The sequence below is a fragment of the Dermacentor albipictus genome, chromosome 7 (genome assembly GCF_038994185.2).
Source record: "Dermacentor albipictus isolate Rhodes 1998 colony chromosome 7, USDA_Dalb.pri_finalv2, whole genome shotgun sequence".
In the NCBI taxonomy this organism is placed as follows: Eukaryota; Metazoa; Arthropoda; class Arachnida; order Ixodida; family Ixodidae; genus Dermacentor; species Dermacentor albipictus.
The window spans coordinates 139,549,445-139,571,402 of NC_091827.1; the positions used below are offsets into that span (position 1 = coordinate 139,549,445).

Below are 21,958 nucleotides of genomic sequence, written 5' to 3' on the forward strand. Positions count from 1 at the left end.
CCAGGATATCCCACAATATGTTGCGGTCCACGTTGTCGTAGGCTCCTGTAATGTCTAAAAAGGCCACATACAACGGTCTGCTTTCTGCTTTTCATATTTCAATACACTGAGAAGAACGAACAGAAGCGCCCCCCGGGGATTAAAGAACTCAAATGAATAGCGAAACTGAATACAACGTACTCCCTGCTTATTTTTAGTGATTAGTTGTTAGTAAGCATTAGTAAGGAAACCCCAAGGCATGCATACTGTACTTATTCAGACAGATTTACAGAGTATGTATACAACGTCCGACCGCCAACTAGTTGGGCTGATTGTCTTGGAACCAGACCGGTGGGTGGCACACACGGGTCGGCCGCTTTGGACGTCGCACTGTCGACAAAGGTGACGGGCTCGTAGACTGCTGCTGCAGTATGCGAGGAGACCGCGCCTGCGTCCTGCGGGAAGGCGGCTATAGCACAGCAGGCTGTAGCACATCAGGGGACCGCGGCTGCAGCGTGGCGGGCTGCAGCGCATGAGGAGACCGCGACTGTGGCGTAGCAGGCGGCAGCACATCAGGAGACCGCGGCTGGGGTGTGGCAGGCTGTGACGCATCAGGTGACCGTGGCTGCGGCATGGCAGCCTGCAGCACATCAGGAGACCGCCGCTGCGGCGTGGCAGGCTGGCCTGGTTCCCAGGTGCCCCTCTCCGGAACCGTCGAAATCTTGGATGCATTCCACGTACGGCCGTCTCCAAGTCGGAAAGAGGATGGTCCCTTCCTCTTGGTCGCCTTAGTTGGTGAAGAAAAGGCGCCTTCTCCCGTGAAATGAGCGGGCGGTGTTTTTATACGGGTGAAGTCGCCTACGGCTATCTTCGCCTTCTTGGCGGCTCTCCTTTTATGCGTGCAGTGCTTCCTGCTCTCCTGTCGACGCCGAACCCTTTGACGAAGTAGCGCGAACTCCTTGGCTGGGTCTTCCGCAAATGCTCGTGCTGAGAAATCCCCGACGTCCGGCCTAGTTCGGGGCATTCTACCATGCAGCAGAACTGCTGCCGCGGCCCCGGTGGTGGCGTGCGGAGCACAGCGGTAAATGACAAGGTATTCTTTGACAGCTTGCCGGACTGGTCGTCTTTCGAGGAGTGAGACTTGAATGAAGTTTTTCAATGTGCGAATGAAACGTTCTATTTGCCCATTGGCTTGGGGTAGCGTACCAAAGAATGTGAAAGACTGATGCCTCTGTTTGGCAGGAAAGTGATGAACTCACGTGAACTGACGTCCATAGTCACAAAAGATCTCTTCTGGGTAGCCTTCACGGGCAAAAACACTTGTTAAAAATCTTTCGTGGTGAACGTGGACACTTCGCAGGAAAAACATACCTCCGTCCATTTACAATGCTAATCAACAATCGTTACAGCAAACCTGCTGCTGCGAGCTGCATGCTCGAAAGGACCAACAACGTCTAGGCCAAGCTTAAGCCATGGTCACTCAGGCCGCTCAACAGGTTGTAACGGTGCTGGTGATGTTTCGGTGGACTCATTTGCCTCCAGGCATATGTGGCAGTTTTATATGGCAGTTTCCAATTCCTTATCCGTTCGTGGCCACCAGAACCGCTCCCGCAATCGCGCCTTCGTGCGCGTGAATCCTGGATGTGTCTCGTGCACTGTGCCATTAATCTGAACCATGAGGGAGGACGGAACAACGAGGCGCTCTCCACGCCGTAGCAAGTTATCGACAAAAGAAAGGTCTTCCCCCATGGGGTAAAATGGTTTCACCTCTTGTGGTATGGACCCCTTTGGTGGCCAGGAACTCAGCGCGAATGACTTGATGGTTTCCAGGCAACTGTCGTCGAGGGCAGCCTGCCTGAACTCCTTTGTCACGCAGGCTGGCTCAATGAAGAATCCAATTTCTTCCTCTTTAACAATCTCAGCCTCCGAAGTGGGTGCTGGCAGCCGAGAAAGTGCGTTTGCTACAGTGTTTGCGGACCCCTGGCGGTATTCAACAGTGAAATTGTAGCAAAGTAGTCGTGCACTCCCGCGTGCGATTCAGAATAGGCGTCTTCCATGTCTTTGTTACGACAACAAGGACACCAGTGCCGGGTTGTCTGTTTGAATTATGAAATGGTGACCCGAAAGGTACGTGTGTCATCGCTAACATGCCCAAATACACGCAACAGCTCGTTCACTGACTGACTATTTTCTCTCCGCAGGCGACAGTGTACGAGATGCGAAAGCGACTGTGCGGAGCTTTCGGCCACTTTGCTGCTGCAGGACTGCTCCCAGCCCACAGTCGGACGCGCCGGTCGACACAATAACTGGCAGTGACGGATCGAACATATGAAGGACTGTACTCGACGAAAGTATTTCCTTGACCCTCCTGAAACTGCTGTCTGCGTCGGCAGACGAGATCAATGGCTCATTTTTGTGAAGTTAGACTCTCATAGGCTCCATCACTTGTGCCAAGTGTGTAACAAACTTGGAGTAGTATTATACGAGATCCAGGAACGAACGAAGGCTGGCAACATCGGTTGGCACTGGTGTGTTAACTATGGAGTCTACCTTCTTTGGAAGTGGCTAGATACCACGTGCAGTGACCTTGTGGCCTAGAAACGCAAGTTCTAGAACGTCGAAGAGGCATTTGTTCAGTTTAAGACCTGCGTTCTTGATCTTTTGCAGCACGGTCTTCAAGTTTAAAAGGTGTTCTTCTGCAGTCCTGCCAGAAATGATGACACTACCAATGTAGAACAACATGCCAGGACAGCGGTCAAGGATTGTCGCCATCATCTTCTGAAATGCCGCTGGTGCAGCAACCAACATAAAGCAAGCTCTTTTAAAGCGGAAAAGGCCGTCATGTGTAATGAAAGTTGTCAGATCCCTGCTGTCAGGGTGCAAGAGAACCTGATGGTAAGCGGAAGCTAAATCAAGTTTTGAGAAGTGTCTAGCGCCTACCAAAGCGTGAAGCAGCTCCTCTGTGTGGGCCAACGGGAAACTGTTTGGAACAATAGCTTTCTTCGGCTCTCGAAAGTCTACGCACATTTTGATGCTACCGTCTTTCTTGTCAACAACAACAATGGGGGACACCCATTCAGAAGCATCGATGCGTTCGATGATGTCAAGGCTGAAGCCTTTTGATACTGGTGGCCAGAGAGAACATGGTAAATGGCGAAGCTGCGAAGTTACAGGCTGCACGCCTTTCCGCGTCTCGATGCGATGCGTGAACCCCTTAGCAAGACCCAACTCGGGACTGAAAAGCGAACTGAACTCATGTGCTGAGGCTGGCGGAAGATCTTTGTCATGGGGCTGCACACTTGACGGCGTGGAAATGGAAGAGAATAGCGGGTCAACCACAGTCGGCCGTGGAGCAACGGACATGTATATGCACTTGAGACCAGAACCCTCAATGTGAAGATTGAAGGCTTTAATGCCGTCAAGACCGATCAGACGCGTTCCTCTGTTAACAACATAAAAACGTAGTGACAATGTGCGGCATTTAAACCGAACGTCTGCCTGGAAACAACCTAGTACGGAAATCGCCCATTGAGAGTAGTCAATCAGAGTAACATGCGGAGCAAGCAGGAGTGGAAAGCTCTGAAAATATCGACTGCATTCTTGGTCCCACAGGATTGAAACAGACGACCCTGAATCTACAAGGAATGTCAAGGTGATATTCACGACTTGGACTTGAATGTGAATTCTGCTAAGCGCGGAACATTGCACAGTCAAAACTTGCTCAGCACTGCTAGATGACAAAACATGTTCTTAAAATTGAACTTCATGAACTAGGCCTTCAATTTGAATTCGTTTGCGGTTGCATAACTTTTGAAAATGGCCCTTGCGACCGCAAAACAAAGAAGTATTGCCATGCGCTGGGCATTGCGGCGCTGACGTGATGTGGTCCCGCGAGCCGTATCGGAAACAATGTGGCGAACTGGAGCGGCTACTCTGTTCTCGGTTCCGTTCAAGGAGGTGGTTCCGCTGCGGCGCACATGAGCCGCCCGCGCTTCTCGTTAAATTATGCTGACAGGGGACTGCCGGCTGGGAATTTCTTGTTTGCGAAAAATTCGAGAATGGTTTACGACGCTGCCGCAATAAAATTCGCTCGACCGAAGCAGAAAGCTCTCTTAGTTCTTCAGCCGCCTGCTCAAACTGAAGTGCAATTCGAAGCGAATTCTCGAATGAAAGTGTGAAACCTCGAGCAGTAACCGCTCATGAACGCGATTGGAAGCTATGCGGCAACGAATTGATCCCGCAGAGAATAATCTTGCGAGGCAAACGAACAATGTTACGCTAGCTTCTGTAGAGTGGCAACAAAGTCATGAACGGACTCGCCTGTGTTTTGGCTGTGACGGTGAAAGCGATGACGCTCGACAATAACGTTGCATGACGTCGAAAACATGGTACCGTAATGCGGCGAGTGCGGTGTCGTATTCGTCAGGAGGGGCCACGACAGACTTGTCATCGGCGAGCGCCGCGGCACTTGGCTCAGCCGGTGCTGCGGCGCTGGTCCCTGCATGTAGCGTCTGATAAATACGCTGGCCCTCTGCCCACAAACAATGCAAAAGAATAGCATGGTGTTGCTCCGGCTAGAATGCAGCGGCTCCGGATGCCAGCAAGTACACGTTGAACATCTGCTCCCACTGCTGCCATGGCAATGACGGACGGCCGGGCGTCAGAAGGAAAAACGGTGGCGGAGCAAGACCGGCGAAGCTTATGGCGAGCGTATACGGATGGCGCAGCGGAGCTGGGGGTACGTTCGCAAGGCCCTCGTCGCCAATGTGATATTTTCGAAGGTGGAAGTCAGGGTCCAGCCGTCCCAATGTGAAAAGCCGTTTATTCAACATATACAACGATATATATAAAGAAGAACAGAAGCGCCCCCTGGGGAATAAAGAACTCAAATGAACAACGAAACTGAACACAACAGTACAAGTATCTCAGGTGTCTCAAGTGACAGGGGCAACTGGTCGGCTTCCATACTCACTTCCAAAAGGAATCAAGCTTCTGCTCTACCATTCATTCTTAACACTCGTGTAAAACATTGTTAACGAGTATGAGGTACAATGACGGTAAATAATCTTAATCAAATATACTTGGTTCAGAAAAAATATATTAGGCATATTTTCAATGCCTCTTTTGCGCCATGTACTAATGTTTTATTCTGCAGTTCAGGAATAGGTAAAGTACATCATACATACAATGTTTACGTTAAGCCAACAATTGAAATTAGACACGCGTAAGAACATAACAAATTTGTGCGTTCTGGCCAATTTAAGAATTGGCATTTAAGTTATCCCAGGCCTGATGGAGGAAATTGGGAAGTAGACTCTGTACCACCAAACACCTGAAAATAGAGCTTGTCTTACTCTTCCATCCCTTCTGAATCACCATGACCTTAGCAATTTCGACTTGCTAAATTGTTCATAGTATATAGGCGAGGTGTGCCCAGTGATATTTAACTCTGCGATTTTTACTTCTTAACACTTGCTTTATTACAAAGCTTGTCTCATTTATCAAATCCATAACCATATCGAATTCTTTCATCTGGTTGTATATAACTGTATGCAACAAGTTGATTTCTATATTGTTTTTACTTTTATATTCAGTGTGTTTATTCTACATATTTGTAATTAGATAGCATTTCAGATATGCATTTTTTCTAAGAAACTGTGTTGTGCTTATGAAGTTTGTAAAAATTGCTTTGACTTTCTGTATTAACTTTACGTTTCCATTACTTAGGGTGCCCTATAGTGCTACGCTGTCAAGTTTTAATTTTCGAATTATTTTACGGTAGTGCTGCCAGCACCCCGAAATTTTTCTATGGGGCTTTGACCTAGTCAAGCTGTTCTGACAAACAGCTTTTTGTCACAGTCCTACTGTCGGTATCTTTGACAAAATGAAAATAAATATAGATGGATCGATTGATTGATTTCTTATTCCTAATATTTGTTGCATTTGTTCGACTCATTTCTTATTCCTATTATTTGTTGAATTTTCACTGGTATTTTCTTATTCCTAATATTTGTTGCATTTGTACAACTCATTACTTATTCCTAGTATTTGTTTCATTTGTACAACTCAATTCTTATTCTCATAATTTGTTGCATTTGTACGACATATTTGTTATTCCTATTGTTGCATTTGTATGATTGATTTCTTATAGCTAATATTTTTGCATTTGTACAACTCATTTCTAATTCCTATTATTTGTTGGATTACTACTATCATTACTTATTCATAATATTTCTTACATTTGCACGACTCAATTCTTATTCCTACTATATGTTGCATTGCTACTACCGTTTCTTATTCATAATATTTTTTGCACATGTACAACTAAATTCTTTTCCTATTATATGTTGCATTTGTACGACTCATTTCTTTTTCCTATCATTTCTTGCATTCGTAGTACTGAATTTTTATTCCTATTATTAGTTGAATTTGAATGACTCATTTATTATTCCTAACGTTTGTTGCATTTGTACGACACATTTCTTATTCCTATTATTTGTTTCAATTCAAATTCAATTAAAAATCTGTTTATTCAAACGACTAATAAGAAATACATGTGAATCATCTGGGCCCTTAGCCTTCTCGGCTAGACTTGGGCCCATGCAGGAAGTGCGAAAAAATAAATATAGCGAGGCAACTCAGTATTATACACAGAATTCATGTAACAGCAGTTATACTACAGTTATACACAAAGGCAGGCGAAATACTCAAGAAATATCCATACATCCATACCGATGTAGTTTTGATAATAGTATATCATGGTTCACAGTGTCAAACGCTTTTTTAATGTCAACAAAAATACCTACTACATACTGTTTGTTATTTAATGCTTTCTTAATAAATTCACTTAAACATTGTACATCCGTGGAAGTAGATCTGTTTTTCCTAAAACCGTGCTGGTTATCTACTAGTACGTTATATTTATCTAGAAAATTGGTAAAACGTTTCACCAATAACTTCTCAAATACTGTGTTAAGGGCACTAAGTATTGATATTGGTCGGTAGTTCTGGATGTCATCCTTACTACCGGACTTGTATATTGGTGCGACTTGCGCTATTTTAAATGCGTCTGGATATGTGGTCATGTAGAAGGATGCATAAAATATTTTTTCTAAATGCCCACTCAGTTCCTCGATGTGCTGTTTAATGACGAGTAAGGGGATCTTATCTTTACCTGGTGTTCTTCCTCCAGTCATTGTTTTAACGGTAGAAATGATTTCATCCTGAGTAATGTCATGAAAAACAAAATAATCAAGTACAGGAGCTGGGAGCTCGGCCTAACTGTGTTAGGCCGATGGCGTGACAAGAATTGGATGTCAAAGCTATAATGATGATGGTGCAACCAACATGACAGCATCTGAACCAGGAGTACCTGCCTAGAGACTCAAGGTGGTAAACTAAATAGGGCACATGGTCGGTGTTGCTACGATTCGGGGTAGGCTTGGATAGGTTTAGGCCAGGAATCTTCGCGGTGCAGGGATGACTACATCGAGAATCGGGGCGAACGAAAAGTGTTTATTTTACGTTATTTACATGGCTCCAGATATGGGAGCCCACTCTGTGTAGGAGCACTTTAAGTGTTTGAGCGCACTACATGTCTGAGCTCACACATGTCAGCACATATCAGGACACCTCACTGCACCAAATGTCTCCGCTAGTAAAACAGTCGTCTCCCTATGTGAGTAGACTAGGGAATCTGATGTCTGTGTATCGGCCAATGATAATTGTCGAATCGCTCGCAGAATCCAGTCCATGATGTCAAACCTCTCCGTCGGGCTCCGCCTCCAGTGTTGTACGATCGGAGCCGCATAAGACGCAACCATGCGGCAATTTGACAAACTCAAGTCGACGCAGTTTCCACTGAAGTGCTGGACGTTGGCCTCCAGCATCAGCTAATGGGATATCCGGAACGGTCGCGTTGCAGCGATCTGGGAAGTCTGGGTTCCACAGTTGTTACTGCGTCCGCGCAGGGTGGTGGTTGTTGTCGCGCGAAGTTAACCCTTTTGTTTGCACGTCACAGTCTATGTCAGGCCCGGTCACCGTTTCGGTGGGGACTGATGACAGGGCTGCCTCGTGGGGAGAATCCAAACTATGCGTATGGCCAATTTGGAGCGTAGAGGACTCCTCCGCCAATGTGAAATCCCACCTGACCAGCTGCTTGGTTGCCCGAAGTGTTGGTGGTCAGTCGCGCCGCTGGGGTTCCTATAGGCCGACGACTACCTGCAGCTTAATGTTATGCCATTTTATGCGACCTTGTCCCTAGCAGAATACAAGCACACACACGACCACAGGGCACAGGATAGCACCATGCTCGCACCGAGAGCCACTGCGTCCTGCGAACAAATTTGCACCTACCCTATCTAAGAAATGCGCGAAAGCAGCCATCAGATCGGTAAAACTTTGCTGAAGCCCGCAATCTTGAGATCAGAGCAGCATTTCAGAAATTTCTTGCACCCTCTGACAAGGGAAGGGAGATTCCCAGTGACGGAGCACCACGTGGTGCACAACGAGCCGAAATCCACTTAAATCCGCCAGGCTTCGTTTGACCCATTGTTTGAGTCCAAAAATTTTGTGCCGCCGAAGTGGGCTTTCATTTACCTCTGAGTTCAGCAACACCTGATCGCTGTGCAGCAAGAGAGCAAATGTAGAGTACACATAAATGCTCTAAAACGGAAATATCATACGTAGCATAAGTGCCAAAAACAGCCTGATCGTATTCCAGATCCGTTGCTATCGAGGGCACTATGGCGACTGAGAGCCTGGTTGCCTTCATGGATGTACTAGACCTCCGACGTTTTGCATACTGGCAACATGCCTTCTAGGCCTCAAAAGGCGGTTTCACTGCCTTGTTTGAACACTTCTCGTCGCCATACAGCCGCGCTCTCCTCTGTCATACAGGTTACACATCAAAAACGACCGAACGAGCGCTGGCTTTTGTCCAACATGGAGCCGAATGACCGTTTCTTTTCTTCCTCGTCTGCAGGCTCGGACGCGCTCTTACTGGAAACATTCCAAGCAATGAACTCTCCAACTGTGCCGCCTTCTCCCCTCCCTCCAGAGTATTGCGTCTTTCGGTTTACTCGTTGCCTTTCTGCCACATTCCTGACTCGGCGTTGCTTTCTCTTAGAACGCTTCCTGGTGTTTCCGAGTCTTCAGCTCGCACCTAGGACTTACCGGCACTCACGTCATCGGTCAGGATTTCTATCTCAGCGCACAGTCTGAATGAGTTATGGGTAATTCATCCCTATCATTGCTACGTTGACTGGTAGAGTGGTTAGCACGTTTCTGGACAATGCACATACTTTGTTTTGCGCAACATATCTCCCATACCTGGGAGATGTCGGCAACTACACTGTCCTGCCGACATTACGTGCGCTTTTCTAAGCGATTGAGCTCTACACTAATGCTCATGTCTAAAAGTTGGTGTCACTTCTGGAAGACCTACCTTCGCAACGCATTCATGTGATAATGGTATGAAATCATCCACAACTGGCCTATCCACTTCTATAGCATTTTATTGGCACAGTATCTCGTCGAACTCAATCTGGTTCTCACGAACGGCTACGTCAGCAACTACGCCGCGGTCTGCGCATCTGGCATTGCCTATGGACGTTCATTTGGGGTCACAGGGATTAACCTCTCTTTCTACCACCGGCAGAACAGTGCGTGCGATTTCTTCGTACCTTCCATGCACTACTATTATTTGTGCCTCACATTCCTGCTGCTTTGCTTCAATCCTATGCTCCAACATTTGAATGTCTCGAGTGAGAACTTCTGTCTCTTTGCTTACCTGCCTACTTCGTTCCTCCCTAATTGTGTTTTGTTCTTGCTTGACTCGTTCATGCTTCTGCCTTTCTCGCTCTTCGCGCTCCTACTTTCCTTGTTTTTTTTAGAATTAGGTTGTCAAAATCTTCCGTGTCTTTCTGATCACTAATGCTTTGTGAAACAACCTTACAAATTTCGGCTTCTGACCTGCCGTTGTCTACCTCTACATCGAGCTCCTGACACAACCGCGACAACCTAGCCCTCGTCATACTCATAAGGTGGGTGGTCACTAGTTTAAGCTTTGGTTCGATAATATACTCTTGCTGTGAAACCTGCAAAAGTTACAATACATGCAATACTACCAGTGCTTAAGTTCTGTTTTCCCCTAATTTGAAGCCTGGCAAATAAAGCAGAAACCAAACACCTGTACACCGAAGTAAGACCAAGACCCCAAGACTTCCTCCGCCTTATTGAATCAACTTAAAGAAGTCGTCAATGCTTAGCCGCCTTCAGTTAATTAGAATTCCAGTAGATCTCCATGTCCCAAATACTCCTACTTAACTACGAGGCCTGGCTTTAGTAGCTTGTTCAGATGTATTGCAAGCCCTGCCTTTTGCTGCAACACGCTACAACCAGAGTATAATTAAAGGTGGTTGTATACTCTAATCAGTTTTTAAGAGTTCTAGGATAAATAGAACGATGAATCTCAAGCGTAAAGCCAGGCACTAACCATGTGCCGTGCAATCATGATGCGCTGCGTTCGTCTAAACGGCAGCCTATGTCGGGTCCCGTCGCCTTACGGGCGGGTGCTGATGCAAGTGCTTCCACGTTGGGAGCACCGAAAGAACGTGCATGGTCGATTGGGGGCGTAACAGTGTAGAAGACCTGAGAGCCATGGCGAGAGGCCGGTGATAAATGTGTAATCACGACAACGCAGCGACTACCAAGGCTTCACGAGCAGTAGAACAAATTTAGTGGTTCAAGTTCGTAGACAACTCGGGTTACCGTGTCGGCGTAAGACAGACAGACAGACAGACAGACAGACAGACAGACAGACAGACAGACAGACAGACAGACAGACAGACAGACAGACGGACGGACGGACGGACGGACGGACGGACGGACGGACGGACGGACGGACGGACGGACGGACGGACGGACAGACAGACAGACAGACAGACAGACAGACAGACAGACAGACAGACAGACAGACAGACACCCGGACGGACGGACGGACGGACGAACGGACGGACGGACGGACGGACGGACGGACGGACGGACGGACGGACGGACGGACGGACAGACAGACAGACAGACAGACAGACAGACAGACAGACAGGCAGGCAGGCAGGCAGGCAGGCAGGCAGGCAGGCAGGCAGACAGACAGACAGACGGACGGACGGACGGACGGACGGACGGACGGACGGACGGACGGACAAACGGACAGACAGACAGACTGACAGACAGACGGACGGACGGACGGACGGACGGACGGACGGACGGACGGACGGACGGACGGACAGACAAACAGACAGACAGACAGACAGACAGACAGACAGACAGACAGACAGACAGACAGACAGACAGGCGGGCGGGCGGACGGACGGACGGACGGACGGACGGACGGACGGACGGGCAGACAGACAGACAGACAGACAGACAGACGGACGGACGGACGGACGGACGGACGAACGGACGGACGGACGGACGGACAGACAGACAGACAGACAGACAGACAGACAGACAGACAGACAGACAGACAGACAGACAGACAGACAGACAGGCAGACAGACAGACGGACGGACGGACGGACGGGCGGGCGGGCGGGCGGGCGGGCGGGCGGGCGGACGGACGGACGGACGGACGGACGGACGGACAGAAAGACAGACAGACAGACAGACGGACGGACGGACGGACGGACGGACGGACGGACGGACGGACGGACGGACGGACGGACTAACTAAAAACGCTTGAACTAGGCAAATCACAGTCATCGCGTTAATAGTGCTACGGGGTATGTTCCCACTGACGAAGAGCTGAGCAGGAAGAAGACGACGACAACGATTGGAGGCTAGCGCGGGCTGTTGACTCTTGGCCAAGTGCGGCGTATTACGTTGTAAATATACTTGTATACAGCTTTTCATTTGCGTCTTCTTACGTTACATATCTGGTGGAGGTGGACGTTCCCTGTACCTCGTCACGGAGCTTCGCAGTGGACGGTACGTCGAGCCTAGCTTCATGGCTCCCGGCGATGACAATTCGACTCAGCCGCCTCCGACCCCTCCTGCCACTTCGACGACCTACATCTCTCTCCCTGCTCCTCGTGATCCTGGCGTATTCTCTGGCAAAGATGGGGACGACGTCGACGACTGGATCAGCCTGTACGAACACGTCAGCCGCAATAACCGGTGGGACCCTACTATCATGCTCGCCAACGTAGTCTTTTACCTCGGGGGCACACCTCGAGTTTGGTTTCGGACGCACGAAGAGGAGCTCACCAGTTGGGATTCGTTCAAGCAAAAGCTCCGAGACTTGTTCGGCAACCCCTACGGTCACAAACTTGCCGCGCAGAAGGCGCTTTCCGGCCGTGTGCAGACGTCAACAGAGCCCTATGTCACGTACATTCAGGACGTCCTGGCTCTGTGCCGCAAAGTTGATGCACACATGCCTGAGTTAGACAAGGTATCCCACATCCCCAAAGGCATTGCCGATGACGCCTTCAACTTGCTCGTATTCAACAACGTCGCGACGGTGGATGCTGTTATCAAAGAGTGCCGCCGCCTGGAACTCGCTAAAAGCAGACGTATCGATCAGCAGTTTGCCCGTCTGCCCAACACCCCAGCGACTTTTTCCTGTGCCGACGCTCCTCGTCCCAACAACACCGGCGATATTACCAAGATCGTTCGGCGTGAGCTTGAGGCCGCCTATCCGGCTGCCTTCGACTCCAGCCCCACCAACGCACCGGCAGTCACGGTTTCCCTGATCCAGGCAGTTGTCCGCCAGGAGTTCGAAAACATGGGCCTTCACACCATCTGCTCGGCCCATCACCCTGATACCCATCCGGCTTCTTCGATTCCGCCCCGTCCCACATCGTCTTACCCACCACGTTTCCGCAACCCAGCTGAATGGCGCACTGCTGACGACAAGCCCATTTGTTTTCACTGCCGTCGCATCGGGCACATTTCTCGGCACTGTCGAAGTCGCTGGACTTCCCCGACCCGGTCTGCTTATACTGCCTATTCTCGCCCCTCGGGTGGCCCTTCTCGTCCTTATGCCGCACGCTCCGATAATGCCGCCACTGACTCTCCTGCGCCGAACCGCCCCTATTCTCGTTCACCTTCGCCCCAAGGACGACAATCTCGCTCTCCCCAGCCCCGTCGCTCCTTTTCGCCGACTCCCTTCGGACGCCGCTCCCAGCCGGAAAACTGAATGATGCAGCGCCTCGAGGTGACGCTGCATTGCTCCCTACGCCGCCAAATCCTCCACTGACGTTGCCCACTCATCTGAACCTTCTTGACGTGCAAGTCGACGGTGTTCCTGTATCTGCTCTTATAGACACTGGGGCGCATTTGTCGGTAATGAGCGCGGACTTTCGTACCCGCCTGAAAAAAATAATCACGCCCGCCACGACGCTTGTTGTCCGTGTCGCCGATGGCGGAACCGCCCCCGTAATTGGTATGTGTGCCGCCCGCGTCCCCTTCGCCGATCGCTCAACAGTCGTGCTATTCACAGTCATCGCCCACTGTCCCCAAGACATCATCCTCGGGTTAGACTTCCTCTCCGCACATTCTGCTCTCATTGATTGTTCCGCCAGTACTCTCCGCCTTGACCTGCCTGTTCTGGATCCCGCTGAACCACACCCCAGTCGCCTCAGTTCCGTCGACTTTGTTCGCCTGCCACCTACGGCACTGACTTACGTTGACCTAGTGTCATCCCCACCAGTGCCCGACGGTCACTATATCGCGGCTCCTATACAAGACGTCCTCCTTACACACGGGATCACGGTACCTCATACCGTTTTATCTATTACGGCTAATTGCGCCTGCCTGCCAGTGGTCAATTTTGGCTTGACGACAGAAGTGCTGCCCCGCGGGATGCCTCTGGCCCAGCTTTGCTCATTCGAAGATCACTCAATAGCATCTATTGAGGTAGACAGCAATTCAGCCGATCCTCCTCTACCATCTCAGTCGACACCTTGCACCATCGCCGACTTACAGAAAATGATTGCGCCCGACATGCCGTCCGAGCACGCTCGTGAGCTCTACCGCGTTCTGCTTTCCTACAACGATATTTTTGACTTTAAGGATCGTCCTTTGGCCCAAACTACAACTGTTAAACATCGCATTAATACCGGCGATGCCCCTCCTATTCATCGCCGTCCGTATCGAGTGTCACCGGTTGAGCGTCAAGTTATTCACGCTGAAGTTCGAAAAATGCTTGCCAATAACATCATAGAACCTTCATGTAGTCCATGGGCGTCACCGGTTGTACTGGTAAAAAAGAAGGATGGTTCATGGCGCTTTTGCGTGGATTATCGGCACCTTAACAGGGTTACCAAAAAGGACGTGTATCCCCTACCTCGGATCGATGACGCCCTTGACTGCCTCCATGGTGCTCGCTACTTCTCTTCTATTGACCTCCGCTCCGGCTACTGGCAGATTGCTGTGGACGATCTCGACCGCGAGAAGACTGCTTTTGTAACTCCGGACGGTCTTTATCAATTCAAAGTAATGCCGTTTGGTCTATGTAACGCTCCTGCCACTTTTGAACGCATGATGGACTCCCTTTTTCACGGTTTCAAATGGTCCACATGCCTGTGCTACTTGGACGACGTCATAGTATTCTCCCCAACGTTCGCTACGCACCTCGAGCGTCTCTCGGCAGTCCTGGAAGTTTTTCGTCGCGCCGGTCTGCAACTGAACGCATGGAAGTGCCACTTCGGCCGTCGCCAGATTACCGTCCTTGGGCATCTCGTTGACGCGAACGGAGTGCAACCGGACCCAGGCAAGATCCATGCTGTTACGCACTTTCCTGTTCCAAAGTGTGTCAAGGATGTGCGCAGCTTCATCGGCCTTTGTTCCTACTTCCGCCGTTTCGTGAAAAATTTCGCGGCCATAGCACGACCACTAACCGAGCTTTTGAAAAAAGACGCCCCTATCCAGTGGGGCGTTAACGAGGCCTCTGCATTCTCGCATCTAATCGACGTTCTCACAACGCCTCCCGTTCTGGCCCATTTCGATCCGTCTGCGCCTACCGAAGTTCGTACTGATGCCAGCGGTCACGGAATTGGCGCAGTACTGGCACAACGCCAGCGCGGCAACGACCGTGTTATCGCTTACGCCAGCAGGCTCCTCTCACCCGCGGAGCGCAACTATTCCATCACTGAGCGTGAGTGTCTGGCCCTAGTTTGGGCGGTTGCGAAGTTCCGCCCATACTTATATGGCCGACCCTTTTCCGTTATCACAGACCATCACGCGCTTTGTTGGTTATGCTCATTGAAAGACCCTTCAGGAAGACTTGGTCGCTGGGCCCTACGCCTCCAAGAATATTCGTTATCTGTCACCTACAAATCTGGCCGACTACACAAGGACGCTGACTGCCTGTCTCGCTACCCGGTAGACGAGCCTGACGACGCCGACAGTAGTACTGCCGACGGCATTTTCTCTGTGTCTGCCTTCGTTAACCTCGCCGATGAGCAGTACCGAGACCTATCGCTGCGAGTACTCATCGAGCGTCTGCGCTCTACACCTACCGACGCATCCGTTGGCCGATATGTCCTCCAGGGCGGCATTCTGTACCGAAGGAACTTCCTCCCTGACGGATCTGATCTTCTTCTTGTCGTGCCAAAACATCTACGACAGACTGTGCTCTTTGAGATGCATGACGCACCTTCTGCAGGACATCTTGGCGTAACCCGCACGTACGACCGCGTCCGCCGCCGCTTCTATTGGCCTGGTCTCGCTCGCTCTGTCCGACACTATGTTGCTGCCTGTGATACCTGCCAGCGTCGGAAAACACCTCAGGTGCTACCTGCCGGTCATCTCCAGCCGATCACTGTCCCTGTGGAACCATTCTTTCGTGTTGGATTAGACCTCCTCGGTCCCTTTCCCACGTCATCCTCTGGGAACAAATGGGTAGCCGTCGCAACTGACTACGCCACCCGATACGCTATCACGCGGGCTCTCCCTACCAGTTGCGCCACTGACGTCGCGGACTTTCTCTTGCGGGACATTATCTTACTTCATGGCGCCCCGCGACAGCTGCTCACTGACCGTGGTCGTAACTTTCTCTCGAAAGTTATCGCCGACATTGTACGTTCCTGCTCCACTCAACACAAGCTGACTACCTCATACCATCCTCAAACCAATGGCCTGACAGAGCGGTTAAACCGTACTCTCACCGATATGCTGTCAAAGTACGTTTCCAAGGACCACCGCGACTGGGACATTGCCCTTCCTTACGTCACATTCGCTTATAATTCTTCCCGGCTCGATACCGCCGGATTTTCTCCCTTTTATCTGCTCTACGGTCGCGAACCGACCTTGCCCCTTGACACGGCACTTCCTCCTACTTCGATCTCAACAAGCGAGTATGCGCTCGACGCCATCGCTCTCGCCGACCATGCACGCCAGCTTGCCCGTGCTCGACTGACGGACTCGCAAACCACTCAGCAGCGTCAGTACAACGCCCGCCACCGTGACGTACAGTTTTCGCCTGGTGCGCTCGTGCTCTTGTGGTCGCCCTCTCGTCACGTCGGACTTTCACAAAAGCTCCTTTCCCGATACACAGGGCCCTACCGCGTGCTGCGCCAGGTGACGCCTGTGACTTATGAAATTGCTCCTGTGAGCTCAACCTCGTCATCTACTCTGGCGTCTAGTGATGTCGTGCACGTCAGTAGGCTCAAGAGCTACTACACTGCTTCAGAGTCCAGCCTTTAGTCGCTCCGGGACGGCGCTCTTGCCGCCGGGGGTAGTGCTACGGGGTATGTTCCCACTGACGAAGAGCTGAGCAGGAAGAAGACGACGACAACGATTGGAGGCTAGCGCGGGCTGTTGATTCTTGGCCAAGTGCGGCGTATTACGTTGTAAATATACTTGTATATAGCTTTTCATTTGCGTCTTCTTACGTAACAATACAAAGTGAGGTTTCTGCTAGGTAATAATTAAGAGCAGGTTGTTGCACGGTGAGAATGTGGTCATTGTTGCTAACCCATTCTCATACATCTTGCACATGATGACCTCAAAAGCTGCATCCAGCTACTGTCGTGTGAAAGCCAGCCGTCTCTTCTTCGTCCCAGGCACATTCAGCATAGTGCGAGAATCGGACGCTACGTGCAACTGTCAATTAAGGCGTGCTGTGATTGGTCGTAGTAATATGTGCTCCGTTTTGGGGCAGTAAAGAAAGCAAAAGGAAGGCTAAGATGTTACTCTCACCTTAGTACTTACATCATCAATAGGATTCAGCTGAAATCCAGCCGACATTTGAAATTCGTTCCAGATATCCTCTCCGTGTTTACCTATATACAACCGCACGTTTTGCCCTCGCGTCAGCTGACCAGCTGCCACAGTTTCTGGAATTGAAAGCAGGAACTCTTTATTAAAGCCAATAATAGATTATAGACCACAATTTTTGTTCAGTTAGTTTATCGCTAACATGTAATCGTTTTACCATACAGTATACGTTATTCCCCCAGACACACAGGAATAAAGAAAGAAGGCACGTTATTGTATAATTTAGGCATACGTAGGGCATACAAGACAAACATGGACAGCCGAGAGGCTAATATATCAACCCGTAAGGCAGGAATGAATAAGCGAAATAGTTGATTGCTGATTACAAATTCAGAGGCAATGTTAGTGATCTGTTTATTGCACCAATCAAGAGAAATATTTTTGAATGTTTATTATTTGCACTATGAGAGTAATAGTAGGTCCACAGCGGTAGCATGACGTCTTAAATAGCTGAGGAAGGTGACAGGGAGCAATAACGATTATGATTGATTGCCTACATCAACAATGATAAATAAACTTATTTGACTGACCCTTGCACTGCTTACTTATTTTTCGAAGGTAATGTGTTTTTGCGAAACTTTCGTTGGGTTAGTGTTTCTGTATATGAAGCAAATAGAAAATAGAGTTCTTCCTGCGCGATTTCAAGGAATCTTCGTTTGCTTCCGTGTACTTGTCCCAAACTTTGAAGGTGTAGTACTCGCCGAGTCCGCCAATTACCGTCTAAGCAAGTATACTTGTTTGGGGGACGGATTTCTGCAGTTTCTATGGCAGGAAAAAAGATTAGCAATTTTTTGATGTCGCCATTACCAGGGGGGGGGGGGGGGGGAGGGTTGAGGGTGATGCGCTCGCACTGAGTTATTGCTCTAATTTAACATTAAAACGAAGCACACTCCTGGGTATTACTATTTTTATTTTATTTCATATTCAGTTTACAATACTTCGAGTGCTTGAAGTTTTTGTAGGCATTTCCAAGTCCTAAACTACCTACGGACTAAGTACCTGCTTCAGCTCAAACGCGCTGATTTCATTGAAGAGGGCAGCGAGCTGCGAACAAACATATCAGCACTGGTAGGGTGCATGCGTTAAAATATATATTTACATGTACAAAGAATTTTGAGACAATATTACTCCACCTGTAGCGTATAGTAGTGCTCTCGCTTGTGCTGTGCGCAAATTTAGAACTTCATCCCGGGTTCTGAATACAGAGGCTGCTTAAGCAGTCATTGGAGGGACAAAATTATTTACAGTAAGGCTAAAGGTATTGCTGTCGAATTGAAAACGAGTAGAACATACTGCACTTGTAGTGAAGAATTTCAGGTCTGAAGCTTGTGCCTATAAAGAATGTGTTCAGCTGTTGCGAAACAAAGGTTGCAGGCTTAAGAGACAAAAAAATAAAATCACCAACGATTACGACACTTGCTAATACAAAATTTGAGCGCAGTTGGTTAGGTCTTTTGAATTCACGTAAAAATATAAAAAAAATGAAATTTAACTGCAGGGGGCTGTTGGCGCGGGTGCTGAGCATCTGCACGTGCAGCTTATACAGCAGGAGCGGCAGACAAAGCGCTTACACAGGTTGTGTCGCTCGTTGTTCAGAAAGAAAGAACACGGGGGCGCGTCACTCGCTCGGACTGCATTCTCTAGCGGAGGCGGCTCTGCCAAAGTAGAGCGTGCACAGTGGGTCCCCGATGTGTAGCATGTCTCGTGCAGCACTTCCCTTTCCTTCTCACACTTTCACCGCACTCTCCTCCTCCAATTTCCACCTGATGCTTTCCCTGCAGCCTTCTCCTCCGCTTTCCCTCTCGTTCTCTCATCGCTATCACGTTCTATCATCACCCGCTTAGCTAGGCGTTCGTTCGGTTACGGGGGCCGCCGACGCTCAATGCAGAAAGAGGCGCCAGAGAGTTGCACTATAAAGCTGGTGAGCCCGGCCTGGTTGCTTAGTGGCTGTGGTGTTGGGTTGCTATGCACCAGGTCACCACATCGAATTCCGGTCACGGCGGCCACAATTCATCCTCATCATCATAAGCCAGGTTAGGCCCACTGCAGGGCAAAGGCCTCTCCCATACTTCTCCAACAACCCCGGTCATGTACTAATTGTGGCCATGTCATCCCTGCAAATTACTTAATCTCATCCACCCACCTAACTTTCTGCCACCCCTGCTACGCTTCCCTTCCCTTGGAATCTAGTCCGTAACCCTTAATGACCATCGGTTATCTTCCCTCCTCATTAGATGTCCTGCCCGTGCCCATTTATTTTGCTTGATTTCAACTAAGATGTCATTAACTCGCGTTCGTTCCCTCACCCAATCTGCTCTTTTCTTATCCCTTAACGTTACACCCATCAATCTTCGTTCCATAGCTCGTTGCGCTGTCCTCAATTTGAGTAGAACCCTTTTCGTAAGCCTCCAGGTTTCTGCCCCGTGGGTGAGTACTGGTAAGACACAGCTATTATACACTTTTCTCTTGAGGTATAATGGCAACCTGCTGTTCATGATCTGAGAATGCCTGACAAATGCACCCAAGCCCATTCTTATTCTTCTGATTATTTCCGTCTCATGATCCGGATCCGCCGTCACTACCTGCCCTAAGTAGATGTATTCCCTTACCACTTCCAGTGCCTCGATACCTATTGTAAATTGTTGCTCTCCTCAATTCAATGGGGGCGCAATTCAATGGGGACGAAATATGAAAAGACCCTTCTAACTTCCAAAACCATTGATAACGACCAGGCTACACCCACGCTCTGTTATACGAAAACACCTTTGTAGATATATTTAGGTGCACGTTAAAGAACTCCTGGTTGTCCTAATTATTCCAGAGGCGGGCCTCACAATCAAATTATAATTTTGGTACGCGTAACCCCATTATTTTGTTTAAATGTGCTGCAATACTTTACTCACAATAGAACTCCGCCCTTAGGCACTCGTTCCTGTGCTTTAAGTTGACGTCCTTTGGCGTCCTTCAGCATAGTGAAGGACAGGGCGAACGTGGAGCGCCGCGAGACATAAAAGAAAGCGACAGTGAAGACAGCGAGGAGGAAAGCGGAGGAGGAGGGGGTGAAAGCGTGAGATGAAAAGCGTAGTGGCGCGCAAAACCGACTACACAGCGACTACAGCTATGAGATGGCGCCAACATAGTGCGCCGTTGTCTGTTCACCGGTGGTATGCGGCGAGCTCATCGACCGATACTATACATGGAAAGAAAAAGCTGCATGATCGGAGGTCTGTCTCCGGCGGCTGCTGTGAAGGGCGCCCACACACCACCCAAGCACTGTCGCTCGCAAACTCCCGATTAGCGATGCAGTTGTGTCGCACTTCGCTGAGTTTCTAATGGGCCGCACCAGACAGATTTTCCACGCCAGGCAATATATTGCGAACCGAAAATGCGTATAGAAGTGCGCTCAAATTTCCAATCAGGGAGTATTGTAATAGTCAGTGCATTTTTGCACATCGGAAGACTAAAAGGATACGCTAGAAACCACAAAGGATAAGCAAGTAACTGACACTTTCCAGAATACGCGGAGTTAGACAATCTGCGAGCTAAAAAGAAAGCGCAGGACCAGAATTAAATAGGCAAGCAAACAGCGCCCAGTCATTGTGATGCTGATCGATCACTGGGAAAATGTAAACGTGCGCAACATTGCTTTAAACTGCAAAAGAAGTATACACATTGACAGGTGTGTTTGGTTATCTTTCTCCGGTGACCGCAGTTGACCGGCTAAGAGGTGTTAAACGTTATCGCTCAGCGCTAGACGCGCCTGAATGATTCCAAATTTATGCGAATGTTATCGTTGATTTTATCTGTCGTGTATGTCCTCGTCAAACCTTGTATTATCAAATTGCATGCATGACACTAATTGTGTAGTAGTTTTAGGAAACCAAGCGGGACCAGCGAATGCACTAGAACATTAAAAAAATAACTTGAATTAGGAGATTTTACGTGCCAAAACCACGGTCTGCGTATGAGGCACGCCGTAATAGGGGACTCCAGTAATTTGGACCACCTGAGGTTCTTCAACGCACCAAAACCTTCGACGAGTGATGTATAACAGCGCATGCGCTGGACCAACTGATCTGATTTTCGACGACCGCCGACTGTGTTTGTGTGTTTGTGTTTGAGTGTAGGCTGCTTTTCTGGGCACACGTTCGCCCAATAAAGAGATAGTTCCGGCCTTCATAGTTTCGCTACTGTGTTCCTGACCGTCGCTACCACGTGACATATGGTGGAGGTGATTTTCGTTCATGCACCGAATGTCGCTGACAAGCCGTGATCCAAGCCCGGATCGCCAAGACAACACCAACGTCATCTCGGATGATCGAGCAATCGGTATAATACAACACCGGCCCCCGGAACACGGACCTGAGTCAACTGAGAAGGTCGAGGTTAAGTCAGCGACCCTAATGGCAGCCCCAGCGTCCCCCATCGTGCTGGAACGGCCCAGACAGCAACCCACCTTCCATGGATTATCATTTCAAGACATAGAGAACAGGTCGAACACCTACAAAAGGGTCACTGCATTCAAACACTGGAAGGCTGCTGAGCGCGAGGTCGCGGGATCAAATCCCGGCCACGGCGGCCGCATTTCGATGGAGGCGAAATGCGAAAACACCCGTGTACTAAGATTTAGGCACACGTTAAAGAACCCTACGTGGTCGAAATTTCCGGAGTCCTAACTACGGCGCGCCTCATAATCAGAAAGG

At 49.3% G+C, this 21,958-nt stretch overlaps 1 protein-coding gene across 1 annotated transcript in view; it reads right to left on the bottom strand.

Annotated features, from left to right (window-relative positions):
- LOC139047299 (uncharacterized) overlaps positions 1-21,958 on the bottom strand; it is a 1,527,628-nt gene that overhangs the window by 153,658 nt on the left and 1,352,012 nt on the right. Inside the window, exon 24 of the mRNA XM_070521114.1 lies at positions 17,190-17,314. Within this exon, the coding sequence (XP_070377215.1) occupies positions 17,190-17,314 (125 nt within the window). The remainder of the gene's footprint in view (positions 1-17,189; positions 17,315-21,958) is intronic.